The following is a 15,055-nucleotide window of genomic DNA, read 5'->3' on the forward strand; positions in this document are numbered from 1 at the left end:
GAACCTAGCAAAAGGAATTCCAGCTTAGGTAGCAACTCTCTGACAATTTTGAAAATGTTGGATGAAAGAATAACTGTTGGAGCTGATAAACTTCCATGATGTTAAACTCATCAAATTCTGACCTGGGAACATTGTTCTGATACAAGAGGACAAACATCCACAACCCATGTGCAGAAAGAGCAAAATAGAGAGAGCACTATCACAGAGAGGTGTGAAGATAAGAATAATAATACTCTGCACACCATATGGTCACATGGTCATTTGTACTGTGCAGTTGGTCGAACCTTTAGAGGTCAACCATGGTGAGGATGATGTTGAGGAATGACATACCTTGGAGAAGTATCTCTGACTTGTTGACTCCTAATTATGCAGTTCTGTGACAAGAAATAAAGTTTTTTATGGATCTAGTGCACATTGTTATTACTGTATTTTCACGACACAACCTACTTAGGTAGACAAATGAAAGTACATAGGATACTTGCTGCTGAAACCAGTATGAATAAATTAATACAATATCAAATTTACACCTGTGGCAACATGTATGAGATACTTCCAACATAGGCAGAAAAGCCTATGAATTCCTCTCCACTATTAGGGAGAGACAAAGAATGAGATTCCTTAACCAGTTGGGTTGTTATAGAATGGTAGGTGTTGAAGGTATACAGAGAATCATGGAACTGATTGACACAGAGCAAATACTGCTGACATGCCATTCTTTACACCAGGTTATTCACCAGAGTAGTTTCAGGACAGACACAGTAGTATGAATATCCTTCAACAATTTTGACATATTAGTTCTGCAAGGAAATGGTGACCTGACAGAATGAACAACTGTGAGAAATGTAGCTTTGTAGTCATAGAAGCAGTAGTAATAGTAGCTGAATAATTGGTTGTAGATGAAATAGTAACTGTATAGTAGAAGATAATTTTTTTCTTTCTTTTATTGCTTTTTTTAATTACAGTGTAAGAAGAAGTAATAATTAGTATAGGCATTTTTGTTGTATGTGTTCAGCTAGTTTTAGTTACACAAAAAATGATATAATTGAAAAAATAAATAATTAAATAAATATTAGAATGACATAGTGTTCCATCATTATTCCACACAGAAAAGGTGAGGGAACATGATCACAATAAGTGAGACCTCATCACAGAGAAGAAGCAAGAGAAAACAAAAATTATCTCACAATGAACAGGGAGCTGACAGCTGAGGGAATTGAAGGAAATTAATGTAGCTGGAAGAAAGGTTGTGCTTCAATACACCTGTGAATGCTAGGTTTAATTCTAATGACATTCAGTTCAAGTATGCCATTCATTTCCCATTGTCATTACTGATCACCACTTGTTTCTCAGTAAATGTTTTTTCTTCTGTAGTATAGGAGGATTACATGAATAAATGCTATTGTTAGCTCTGATGAACAATTCATACACAAAACAAGCATCAGTGAATGTTGAACCTAACTGGAGGTAAAGAATGTCATTAGATTTCCCACAATTCCATCTTTGACAAACTTCTGCTTCCTGTCTTTGATAGTCTTGTTCAAACAGATAAACTAGATCTGTGGTGACTATGTGTTGGAGTTTACAGTCTTCTGCCTGAGCCTTCCACATATTTGGATTTGCATTTTTATCTTTTAGAGCTGGTTATTGTGATGCTTTAGAGGGACACTATCAACTCTTATGCCACTACCAATTCATGTAGTGCATAACAGATAAATAATTTATCAACTGTAACATATTGATGCTGACTGAATGAGCAATAGCACATTGTTTTATGCATATTTATTCAAGCTGTATGTATTGTTCTACAACATAGACACAGTTGGTAATAACTTGAAATCTGGCTTTAGTACTGAATACAAAACTTGTACAAGCACAGCGCAAAAAATGAAAGTTACAACTTACATGATTAATCATACCAAACACTCAACTACTTGCCTGGGTTAAGGTTAAGTAACATTTGTCTGTCAGTGGTGTATGCACCAGTTTTAGTGTACTTCCTTGATACTCAAAGGTATATTTGAACTCAGCATCTACCATACGAACTACAGTTGAATCACCATTCTGGGAATAGAATCTGGAAGAGTTCAAAGATCATATCATACATATGTTAATTTTGTATTATTATCAATAAATGAATATGCATAACGTAATACTACCAAAAGCAGATACGTGGAAGAACAAACACATAATCTCATTAAATGATGGCACCATATACAATATAATTTAATTTATTGCAAATATGAGAATTTAATTAAAACAACATGCTTGCCTTCTTATACACATTCATTGATTCGCACACTGTGTTCCATAGAGTCTATTACAGAGGAGAGCCTTCAGGGTTGTGGAGTGAGTCATATTATACATTAAAAAGCCAAAACACAAACACAAGGCACGTATGTCACCACTTAATTGTGACCAGTGATAATCCATTCATAGTGACAATTATCAGTATTACAATACCAGGTCATGTGTCAAATTGAAAATGAATGCAGAAGTGTACACAGCCACAGTACATTGTTATTGTTTATTTATTTATTTATTTGTCCATATAAATCTCTTTTTCAGTACATATATCGTACACAGGATATTGGACAGAAAATATTTTTATCTATTTGTTTTTCAAAAATCAAAAATACATTGTATAAATTTTTATAACTAATTGGATCTATACAGTTGAAAATTACAATTTTTAAATACTGTATATTTTTAACTTATTTCTACAATTAAAGATACAAATTACATTTTTTCTTGCATGAGGTATTGCGGGATTGAATAGCAGCAGTTTTTCAGAAGGTAGCCTGTCACAGACTTTTTACAGCTCTGTAGTTCAGGAAGAGATTTTATATGTCTTGGTAATCTGTTGTATAATTATGTTCCTGCATGATATACAGCTTTTTTGCAGTGTGGTGTTACAACGATTAATGTGTATGCCACTGTCTGACCTGGTACTGTAATTGTGGACACTTTTGTTTTGAGGAAAAAGGTTTTCTTTTCTCAGTATACTTTTTTTTTACATGCATGACTACTTCCAGTATATAAATGCTGGGAAGCAGTAAGAGCTTTAGATCATTAAAGACAGGTTTGCATGGTTTTCTGCTGCTCACTTGTTTCATTATTCTCATAACTGCCTTTTGTTTCCTGAAAACTGTTATGGCCTTGTGTACATTTCCCAAGAAAATGATACCATACTTCAATATTCAATGAACACGAGCAAAGTATACAGCCCTAACCGTTCCTGCACTAGTATTGTTGCAAAAAATTCTTACTACATAGGTCATTTTTGCTAGTTTTGAATTTAGGGATGCGATATGAGTGCTTCATTTAAGATTTTCCTGGATATGAATCTCAAGAAATTTAGTTTCATTGACAACACTAATGATTTGGTTATCTATACATATTATGGGTTAAGGAGCATTTTTTTTATCTGTGTGGAAATTCATGAGTACCATTTTTTGGGGATTAACTACCAGCCTGTTTCTGGTAAACCATTCATCCACGTGGGGACAAATTCATTGCGAAACAGCAGTGAAGAAGAGATGGTAAACGAAGCAAGAAATCTAATCCAGATGGTGAAAAACGTATACCCAGCATCAAAGTTAATTATTAGTAGTATCCTGCACAGAAGATCGGTATGTGATAAATACATAGGCAGGATAAACAATCGCATCAGAGTGCAGTGCAACAGACTTGGTGCAGTTTTCGTGGATTCGAATAAATTTATTAGTTATAAATGTCTAGGACATAATGGACTGCATCTGAACAGGCTAGGATCAGCAACCTGTATAGCGATATATGTAAGATCATACTTAAGAAGGGAAACTAGTATGCAAAGATGGGGGTGTAAAACTTGATAATGACGTTGAAACAAAAATACGCAAACAGCGTTTCAACCCAGATGCCATTAGGAATATTCAAATAGGTAACAATACATTCTTAATGCACTTGAACATAAATGAGTTAAGTTCAAATTACACAAATGGCAGAGATATAAAACTTAACGACTTCCACATCATTTAGTCGGAAATACCAAATATCAAGACTGTATGCTTGAATGAACACTGGCTTACAAAGGACAGTATCAAAATCTTAAACAACCTTGATAATTTTTATGTTGCCAGCAGCTTTTGTAGAAGTAATTTAACTCAAGGAGGATCGTGCATACTAGTGGAAAGATCAATGGAATTTCCCTTATGAAGAATGTATATTTGAAAGCTACTGCGTAGGGTTAGGGCAAAATATTGTAATTTGATCTGTGTACAGAATTCCAGGTGCAGAAATAACAGAATATTTTTTGTCGAAATTCCAGTGTCTATTGCAAAAACTTCAAAAAGAAACCAAGAAAAGAATCATAACAACTGCTGATTTTAACATAGATCTAGCCAGTGAAGCCAATAACTCAACAGAATTCATTGATATGATTCAAACATCAGGTTTCAGAGTAAATTTCACTGATTTCACTCGAGCAAACGAAGTGTCTGCAACATGTATAGATAATATTTTAACCAATTTCACTTATAATGATGCAAATAAGTTTTGTTTAGATTTAGGACTTTCTGATCATTGCACTCTGTTTATGGAGTTACCAAAAACAATAGAACCTTGCTCGAAAAAACCTACACCAATTGCCAGTTCAGCAAAGAAAATATAAACCTATTCTATCATAGATTAAATAAGGTGGAGTGGTCTACAGATCACAGTATTTCATGCTCTGAAAATTTTGCTACTTTTCTGGAAAAATTCCTGCTCGTATTTAATGAAACTTTCCCCCTTACTGTAAATCATAAAAAAGTAGGAAATAAAGTAAAGTGGATTACTGAAGGAATATAAATCTCAAGTGCAAGAAAAAGACGGCTACATAGGGAACTAAAACATAATAAAAGTCCTGATTTTGTTACCTATGTAAAAGATTACAAAAATATTTAAAAAAAGTTGTAATGGCAGCCAAAGAACTGGCAAATAATATATTCATATTGAATAGTGAAAACAAATCAAAGGCATTATGGTTGGTGATCAAAGCTGAAACAGGTGCCACAGATAGAGGCCACAATATTTCTGAAATCAAGATAGAGGATAAAACTATTGTAAATCCTACTCAAATTTCTGAAATGTTTAATGAATTCTTTATAAATGTAAACAAATCTAATGTTAATGTGGCAGATTATCCAAACATGGTAAATTTCTTCAACAGTGAGCAACTTGACAGTGAATTCTTCAGTACCTTTACAAAAATTACAGTAAAAGATACAGAAAATGTGAGACTGTCACTAAAAAGTAAAACATCAGCAGGATGGGATTGGATATCAAGAAAAGTGTTAAAAACAGTCTCTAAAATAATTGTGCAGCCACTAACTACAATAATTAACCTGTTCCTACAAGAAGATTATTTTCCAGGAACACTGAAGTACGCAGTAGTTAAGCCACTATTCAAAAAAGGCACAAAAGAACACATGGGAAACTATTGTCCAGTCTCTCTTCTTCCATCACTGTAAAAAATATTTGAGAAGGTAGTCACCATACAGATTCAAAATTTCATAGAAAAATTTAAAATAATTTCAAAAAATCAGTATGGATTTCAAAAAGGCAAAACCACAATATCTGCTACAAATAACTTTGTTGATAAAATTAGCTCGTCTCCAGACAACTCACTGCATGCCACAGGAATTTTTGTGACCTATCAAAGGCCTTTGATAGTGTGAATCACTCCTTGCTACTTTGTAAACTGGAAAAGTATGGAATTAGGGGCACAGTATTAGAATGGTTTAAATCCTATCTAACCAACCGAAGACAAAGAGTGGTTATAACATTAGAGAGAGGAACTTATAATTCAGAATGGAAAACCACAAGGAGTACCCCAAGGTTCTGTCTTAGGTCCCATTCTGTTTTTGTTGTACATAAATGATCTGCCACTTAATATTGAGTGTCACTCAGTTTTATTTGAAGATAACTCATCTTTAATCATTGAAAGTAACATTACAGATCAAATCCCACAAACTGTATTAAATACTCTAGAAAACTCTGGTTTGATCTAAATGGGTTAAAATTAAACATGGGAAAGACTCAGTTAATGCAATTTAAAACAAAACAAGCAAAATTAAATGATATTCAGGTGAGTCACATAAACCAGGATTTGCAGGAAGCAAGCTCTGTGAAATTCCTAGGAATGCAACTTGATAAAAATCTATCATGGGGGTCACACATACAGTACCTTGCAAATAAATTAAATAGCCTGGAATATGCAATGAAATTATTGTACAATGCTACCAGTATAGGCATAAGAAAAGTAGTATATCACAGCTACTTTGAGTCAGTAATAAGGTATGGAATTGTATTTTGGGGTACCTCAGACCATATGTGTCAAACACTAAAACTTCAGAAAGCCATCATTAGAATATGCACAACGTAGGGCGAAGAAAATCATGTCACCTACTCCTAAAAACTGAGAGTATTCTAAGTGTTCCCTCACTATACATATATGAGCTGATTATCTTTGTACACAGTAACCCTGATTTATTTGTAGCAAATCATTTTCAAAATTATTACAACACAAGAAATCAAAATAATTTTATGCTGCCCACCCACTATGTAAATGCTCAAACTCCACATTATATGGGTATGAAAATTTATAACAAAGTGAAAGGAAGAGAATTGCTCAGTATAAATTTAGAAACACTGAAAAAATCTTTATATGAGAAACTAGTGCAGAAATGGTACTATTCAGTAGAAGAATTCATAAATGACAACCTGAAAATCTGAACAGGAGAGATCAAATACTTAGGACTGTTAATCTTAAAAGTTTGTTACTTTTGAAGAAAAATTATTAACTGCTTAATTAAGTAATTATTCAGTACTGTATATTATATTACTGGTATTAGAAGGAAATTTGTAAACCAGTTTTTGTGTTTTGACGAGTCTCCTATACTTTTAAGTCAATGGCTTGAAATTGTATGTAATGAGACAATAAACTTCTACTTCTACTTCTGTTACACATCTTTTGTAATATCTTTTACAGATGCAGTGAGATTTTCTTCTTTATTTCCTTCAATCAACAGGGTAGCGTCATCTGCAAACACTACAGGTTCAGAATCCCTAATGTGTGATGGGAAATCATTAATGTATACCAAAAAAGAAAGAAGGGGACCTAAAATAGAGCCCTGTGGTACACCATGACTTAGTTCACATGGTTCTGAAAGGTGTAACTGGAGTTCATTTCTTTCCATGTACAATTTCAGTTACCTGAGTATGATATTCCAAATATGACTTAATCCACTGATTTGGCACATCTCTTACACCATACTGCTCAAGCTTCCTCAGGGGAACACAATGATCAATCACATCAAATGCTTTTGTTAGGTCCAGGAATAAACCTGAGATATTTCTGTGGTTTTCCACTGGATTTAAGACATGGTGTATCTGATTGAAAGTGGCTGTTTACGTTGATCGTTGTGGTCTGAAGCCACGTTGACATCCAGAAATAATATTATTCTTGTCGAAGAATGTATTTAATTGTGAAAGGAACACTTTTTCAATGATTTTCTAAAACCCTGATAGTAGAGACGCAGGCCTATAGTTACCCCTACATTGCTGATCACCTTTTTTATACAGGGGAATTACTTTTGCCATTTTCAATTGCTGTGGGAAGACAGCACATGATAAGGAAGAATTGTATATGTCTAATAAAGGAGAGAGTATATGTCTTGCTGTTATTTTTATAATATAATCTGGAATATCATCAATACCAGTGGAATAATTACTAATCAGTAAGTTAATGGTATTTAGGAGCACTGTTGGGCCTACTGGACTGAAGAACAGGGCTATATTATTTATTTCAATAGATGAAAGTTCTTTCCATGTTGTAATAGTTGACTTTCCAAATTTTTCCTTCACTAATTTTCCAGCAAGAGTTGCATAATAAGAATTGAAGCTATTTGCAACTGTCCTAAGGTTAGTGACATTCTTGCAGTCGTGTGATATCACAATATTTTTTTGAGTGGTCTTCTTCCCCCTAAGATCCTGCACAGCTTTCCACATGGACTTAGTTTTACTGGATGGCATCATAATATATTTGCTGTTTTCCCTTATTTTTGCCTCTTTTATGACGCATTTTTAAAACTAACTTGTATTTTTTGAAATAACTAAGAAATTCTGGACTGCTGTCAGTTTTTGACTGCAGAAAAAGTTCCTGCTTCCTTTTACTGATACTCTAATTCCTGATGTAATCCAGTTTTTGAATCCATCTGTGCTTCTGGAAGAGGACTGGAGAGGTCTAGGAAAAAGGATAAATTTTGAGAAAATCAGCCAGAACCAGACGTCAGGGGAGACTTACCGCATGGGATGAGAAGGAATGACTAATTGTTCCGGACTGCATTGGACAAGATTTGAAAACCTGAGAGCCTAAAGGTGGAAGACAGAGTAATATCCAAGACAGAGATTACTGCTTAAACAATGTGCATGACTTAGTAAGAGTTAAAAGCTAAGTGCACTGTACATAACAAAGTGGGAGGGGGTGGTGAAAAATAGATAGGTATGACAATGAAAGATCTAGTAAACTAAAACAGAGTGAAGAGAAGAGTAACTACTGTGAAGAAATGTTAGACAGTAAATAACGTAAATTAAGGCCAGGTGGGTGGTGACAGCCAGGGACATATTGTAGCGCTAGTTTCCACCTGCAGAGTTCTGAGAAATTTGTGTCTGGAGGAAGAATTCCGATAGCACGTGTAGTGAAACAGGCAGAAGGTTACAACTGTCATGTTGTAGAACATATTCTGCAACAGAATATTGCATGTTGGCAGTATACACCCATTCATCCTAACTGATAATTTGGTGGCATTCATGCCAATGACAAAAGGCTGAACAATGTTTACAAAACAGCTGGTATATGAAGTGTCGTTACTCCCTTTCATAGCATGTTTTGCCAGTTACAGGGCTAGTAATGGTGGTGGTAGGAGGGTGTATAGGGCAAGTCTTGCAACAGGGACAGTCACAGGGATAAGAGCCATAGGGTATTTGTTATATTACCTTTAGGTATTAACGACTTGACGAGAAGTAGCGACTCAGGCATGATTTGCACTGTGCTCTTCCTATCATTAAGTTATATGAATGAAGAAGTAAGAGAACTCACTAGAAAGATTAAACAAGATATTAGACTGAATAGGTATTTTAGTGATAAGATTACTAACAAGACAACAGCATTCCAAACAACTGGCTATATAAAGAAGGTACTCTATTCTGGAATGCAAAAGAAGGTAAGTCACCATGAAGTTATGCATCCCACAAACAGCAGAGAGAGATCTGATATGGTTTATCAACATAGACTATAGTCATTATGACATACAAAAATATATACAACAGGTGAACAAATTCTGTTATTTCAAGCATATAACAAGAAAAATTAAGGAGGTCTCATGATGCTTATCCACAGACTAATTTCTTTGTACTGATGTCATCCTTATATTGACTTCCTATGATAGACATAAGAAATTCATAACACACACACACACACACACAATTCATCACTAAATTACCTAAAGCAGAAAGAGCCCACTTCAAACAAAAGAATTGAGTCATAAGACTCCTCTGATAATACTCTTTGCTTTTGGATTAAATGCAGTAAATTACAAACTACAATGCATTGTGTCTACTTTGTAATTGATCAACCTAATTATTTATTTGTAATAATTTTATGTTGCATGAGCTCTTTAATGGAGTAAAAACTATTTTAGTAAATATTCTTTAAGATATATTTTTAATTTATAGAGTTCCTGTGAACTGTGTCAGAGAGTGAAGGAAGATGATGTAGCTAAGCACAACATGACTGATTTTTGACGTCAGAGCAGGGTCACGTATATATCTTTGTGCTTATACAGTGTTGGTCAAAATATGTTGAGCTTTATCTAATGAAACAGGCAAGTATGCTCACCATGATACAATGTCTACAGGAATATTTTAAGGATATAGGGAAACCAGGACGATTGTTAATTGATAATGGCACTTGATTTATTAGTAATAATTTTAAATAGGTTCTCACATGGGAAGGAGTGAGACATGTAGCTATCTCAAGCTATCCCCGCAATCCAACTCAAGTGAAAGAGTAATAAAGATTTGGGACTATTATGTAGAACATACTATTCAGAGAAAACATACTATGTGGACACAACTGGCTCCTGAATTTCAGGTGATAATAAATGAGTTAACCACACACTGTTACTGGATTACCTGCAATAGAAATCATGAATAGAGCTTTTGTGGGAGAAAAGTAACTGAAATTATTTAAGTAGCCATCTACACCCATAGAAAATTTGAAAGACACATATAGAAAAGTAGAACAGCAAATACATAGACATGCAGAATAGAGGGTATACAAGTTTAATAGGGAAGTACAGAGTCCAATGTTCAATGTCAGTGGACCATACATGACTGTGGGTATCCCACACGCAAAGGTGGTAAATCTTGTAGATCCCACCAACGAGCCAAGATAAAGGTCTATACAATGTTGATGTGATAAAATGATTTAAGTCCTCAGGGGAATCTGCATTCTACGCAAGTCTGGCTGGGTGAGAGCATCTGTCAGGCCCCGAGTTAACTGTTCTATTATTTTCATGTCCATTTTCCGTAGAACAGTTTCTTTGCTCTTTTTAGATCCTATAATCTTTTGAAAAATATTGTCTCTGACAATCCTATTCTAGATTGTAACAACGAAAATAATCAGTTTTTGATAGTATAATGTAACTGTATAGATAAAAAATCTATTCACCAAGCAGTGGCAGGAGAACACACAAGTAAGAAAATGTTTTTTGTATGCAAGCTGTTGGAGCCAGTGGCTCTTCTTCCGGCAGAAGGGTTAAAGGGAAAGGAAGAGGGGTAAATGAAAAGGACTGGAGGGGTTTAGGAAAAGGGGTAGAATTCAGAAAAGTCACCCAGAACCCTGGGTAAGGGGTGACTCACTGGACGGGATGAGAAGGACATCTGGTAAGTCTCCCCAACCTGGGTTTCTGGATGACTTTTCCGAATTCTATTCATTTTCTTAAACCTCTCCAGTCCTTTTCCTTCACTACCCTTCCTTCCTCTTCAAAAGCCTGCATACATAAAACTTTTTTTATATGTGTGTTCTCCTGCCACCATTTGATGCGCAGACTTTTGATCTACAAAATTACATTATAAATCCTATTCTGGCATTAATATAATAGAGGGAAACATTCCACGTGGGAAAAATATATCTAAAAACAAAGATGATGTGACTTACCAAACGAAAGCGCTGGCAGGTCGATAGACACACAAACAAACACGAACATACACACAAAATTCAAACTTTCGCAACAAACTGTTGCCTCATCAGGAAAGAGGGAAGGAGAGGGAAAGACGAAAGGATGTGGGTTTTAAGGGAGAGGGTAAGGAGTCATTCCAATCCCGGGAGTGGAAAGACTTACCTTAGGGGGAAAAAAGGACGGGTATACACTCGCTCACACACACATGTCCATCCACACATATGTGTCTGTAAGCTTCAGAAGGCTTTTAGAGAGGAGGTTATGTCAAGAGCTCACGTTTTTCATTGGCATAAAATGTTTAGTGAAGGCAGAATGAATATTGAAGATGAAGACTGCAGTGGACAACCATCAACCTCACGGATGAATGTCAACTTGGCCAGGGTGCATGAACTCATACGATCTGATCACGGATAATCCATGAAAATGATTGCAGAAGATCTGAACATCAATCGAGAAATGGTTCATCTAATAATAACTGAAGATCTTGGTATGACAAAGATTTGTGCAAAAATGGTCCCCAAAAATCTCACACCACAACAGTGAGAAACACGGAAAAATGTGGCAGCTGATCTGTTAGAGCAAACAGCAATCAATCCAGAATTGTTGAGCTGTGTTATCACTGGTGATGAAAGTTGGTTTTTTCAGTATGAACCAGAGACAAAATGCCAAAGTTCGCAATGGTGCTCAAAGGATCACCCAGACCAAAAAAAGCTCGCATGTCAAAGTCAAAAGTGAAATGCATGCTTGTGTGCTTCTCTGATTCCAAGGGAGTTGTTCATAAGGAGTGGGTGCCTCCTGGACAAACAGTTAACCAATATTACTACAAAGAAATTTTAGAAAGACTTCATAAAAGAGTTCTTCGTGTCCGGGCCAACCTTGCTGATAATTGTATTCTGCATCACAATAATGCGCCATCCCATACTGCTCTGTCAGTACAGCATTTTTTAACCTCAAAACAAATTTCAGTACTACCACAGCCACCTTATTCACCAGATATTGCTCCATGCAACTTTTTTTCTATTTCCAAGAGTCAAAATAGCAGTCAAGGGACACCATTTTCAAACAACACAACATGTTCTAAAACCTGTGACGAGGGTCTTGGAGGATATTACAGAAGATGAGTTCCATAAATGTTACCATCAAAGGCAGAAGAGCTGAAAAAAGTGTGTGCAATCAGAAGGGAACTACTTTGAAGGAGGCAACACTAAATTTGACTAAAATGGTAAGAAACATTTCTTTTCACATCAGTCTCATTACTTTATTGTCACACCTCGTACACTGATGTAAATTTGTTACCCATTCCATGTCTATATCTTATGTATTTTTTATGAATGCTGTGGGTTTCACTCATTTATACGCAAACTTAAGTATATTGAGAAGTATATCTGCTAACATGAAATGTATAAGAAGAAGTCTGCTAAGCTTCATATCTTAGTACAACCTGCCTTCATAGGGTATACGAGGAAAACAACACACATGTGACAATGTGACAATGACACATAGACAAATTTTATGACTGAATATTAGGTGTTGCATGTTACTTGTGACACTTTTTATGGTGGAAAGGGTGCGTATAGCAAACCGACAGGATAGGACAGACAGACATGTGCACATGACACATTAATTATGGAAACAACGTAGAGACGGAAGAGTTGGAACAGTATTCTGGTGGCATAAAGGGAGTGCTCTGATACGGAAATAAAGTCACAAACACGCAAGATTGCATGAAATTTATTGAAGGACAAGGTTTAAAAAAAGTTAAGACACTTGAAAGTTGATGGGTAATTAAGTACATATATTTCATAATATAAGTATTATAAATAAAAGGAGACACATGTACTACTTAGTATTCATCCTGAAAAGTACCTTTAACATGATAAGGTACAAACAGGGTAGGAGTGAAAGAGAAATTCAGATATGGTAAATTCAAGCTAACCAAGGGGCCAATGCCATAGAGTATTCTTTGTAAAACAGTATTGGGATTCTGTGGACGTGGTGACTTATTTGTTTTCAACTCTTTCAGTTGCTTCTCCATGCCATGGACGCCTATTACTATGTCCTCATTACAGTAATCTGTGTGATGGTCAAACGGCATATGTCTGTATAAGCCTCCTGCATGAACATTTTCTTAAATACAAAACTAAAAACTTTAACTTTCCTATTTGTATTGCCACACCAGACTGGTCAATGATTGATGGAAAAAATCCTTCAAACTGCTTAACGATTCTATGTAGAACCAGAATTTTCTTGGGATCCCCCCAATGTCTTTTGCTCAGGTATGATGATGGTAGCTGTTGTATGCTTCATGCATCAATAATTTACAGACACATGAATCTCTATTAACTTTTGCCTCTCATCATCTGTGCATTCTCTTTTGAATGAGAAGTGCAACAGTCTTTGCTTCCTCAGTATTTTAGGAATTTTGTTATGAAACCATAGCGATCAAGAAAAATTCGAAGAATTTGTAACTGAGTGTGGAAATGAGAGCAGTATAGCATCCGAATTCTGGGATATCAGTTGAACACCTACTTTCACATAATTTAATGCTAAACAATATCTTGGCAATGTAACATAGATAAGACAACTGTGATACTGGCAGAATGAAAATCAAAGAGTAAATATTACCTCAGCTGTTTTTGCCAACACCAGTCTTCCAGAGAGGACACCCCTGCATTTATAAGTTGCTCCACAACATCTATATTTCTTATTGTATCAAGCATAAGAGCTTTCAATTTTAGCGCCAGTTCACATGAATCACTGTCATCAACCAATTCTTGTCCAAGTGTGGTGTATGACTTTAGCTGCAACTGAACAAAGTTTTAATTGTGTTATGCAGTTTAGTTAAGTGTAAAGAACAGAAGAAATAAAGTGAATGGAAGAGAAAAAGAGAATGGGAAGGGAAAGGGTCTACGAGCAGAGACAAAGGAGGAGCATGGAGAGGCATGTACCTGAGGGACATTAACGGTGAACTGAAATACATAGTAAAAAAGATGTTTGACCCTATGCTGAAGATCATGAAAGGTAACATTACTTTTTCATGTTCCATTTTAAAAACATCATACATGCAGATCTTATCTTTATTAGCTGCTGAAGAAGAGTAGAGTAATCCCTGTACTTCAGTACTAAGTCAATACAGAAGAAATGAGACTGGCCAGGGGATTATTTCTTTTGCCACCCTATGGTGCAACTGCTCTTCATCACATATTATGTAGTTATGTATTAACAAGTTTAGTAAAATGTCAATTACTACATCTGACACAAAAGCGACAAAGACTTATTCTCCAACTTCATGAACTTACCAAACAAGTTTTACTAGCATTGTTTGTTTTAAAAGTAAGATCTTCTTAAGCACATGTTAGTTTGTACTGACCCTCCTTTGCTTAGGACATTTCTGCCTGATATTTTCCTTTAGGCTGTAACATTACAATTGCTTTTACCTTCTGGTAGAGAATAAGACTACATTTGTAGGAAAATACTCACCCAGTGCCACAGAATTGATCAACTTATATGAAACAGGCCGCAGTATAAGGACACAGTTCAATGTTAAAAAAAAGTCATGGACTTACAAAACAATGATAAATAGTTTCTTAAGAATGCAAGCTGTCATGTTTACTTCATGTCACTGTAGTATTTTTCAGATTCTCTTCACTATAGTATGATTGCAATAATGAATCCGATACAAGCAAATCTCTTGACCCTCCATGCAAACACCAAGATGTGGTGGTTCCTGTCCTGTCAGTGTTCGGCAACGATGTCAGAAGTGGAGGATGCAGTTGAGTGGGGCTATTCACTAG

At 35.5% G+C, this 15,055-nt stretch overlaps 1 protein-coding gene across 1 annotated transcript in view; it reads right to left on the reverse strand.

The window, feature by feature from the left end:
- Positions 1 to 15,055, reverse strand: part of LOC126457597 (cytoplasmic dynein 2 heavy chain 1) — an 808,157-nt gene that overhangs the window by 468,659 nt on the left and 324,443 nt on the right. Inside the window, exons 27-28 of the mRNA XM_050094037.1 lie at positions 13,887 to 14,068; positions 1,936 to 2,074 (exon numbers count right to left, since the gene is read on the reverse strand). Coding sequence (XP_049949994.1) covers positions 1,936 to 2,074; positions 13,887 to 14,068 — 321 coding nt within the window. The remainder of the gene's footprint in view (positions 1 to 1,935; positions 2,075 to 13,886; positions 14,069 to 15,055) is intronic.

The sequence above is a fragment of the Schistocerca serialis genome, chromosome 2 (genome assembly GCF_023864345.2).
Source record: "Schistocerca serialis cubense isolate TAMUIC-IGC-003099 chromosome 2, iqSchSeri2.2, whole genome shotgun sequence".
Lineage (NCBI taxonomy): Eukaryota > Metazoa > Arthropoda > Insecta > Orthoptera > Acrididae > Schistocerca > Schistocerca serialis.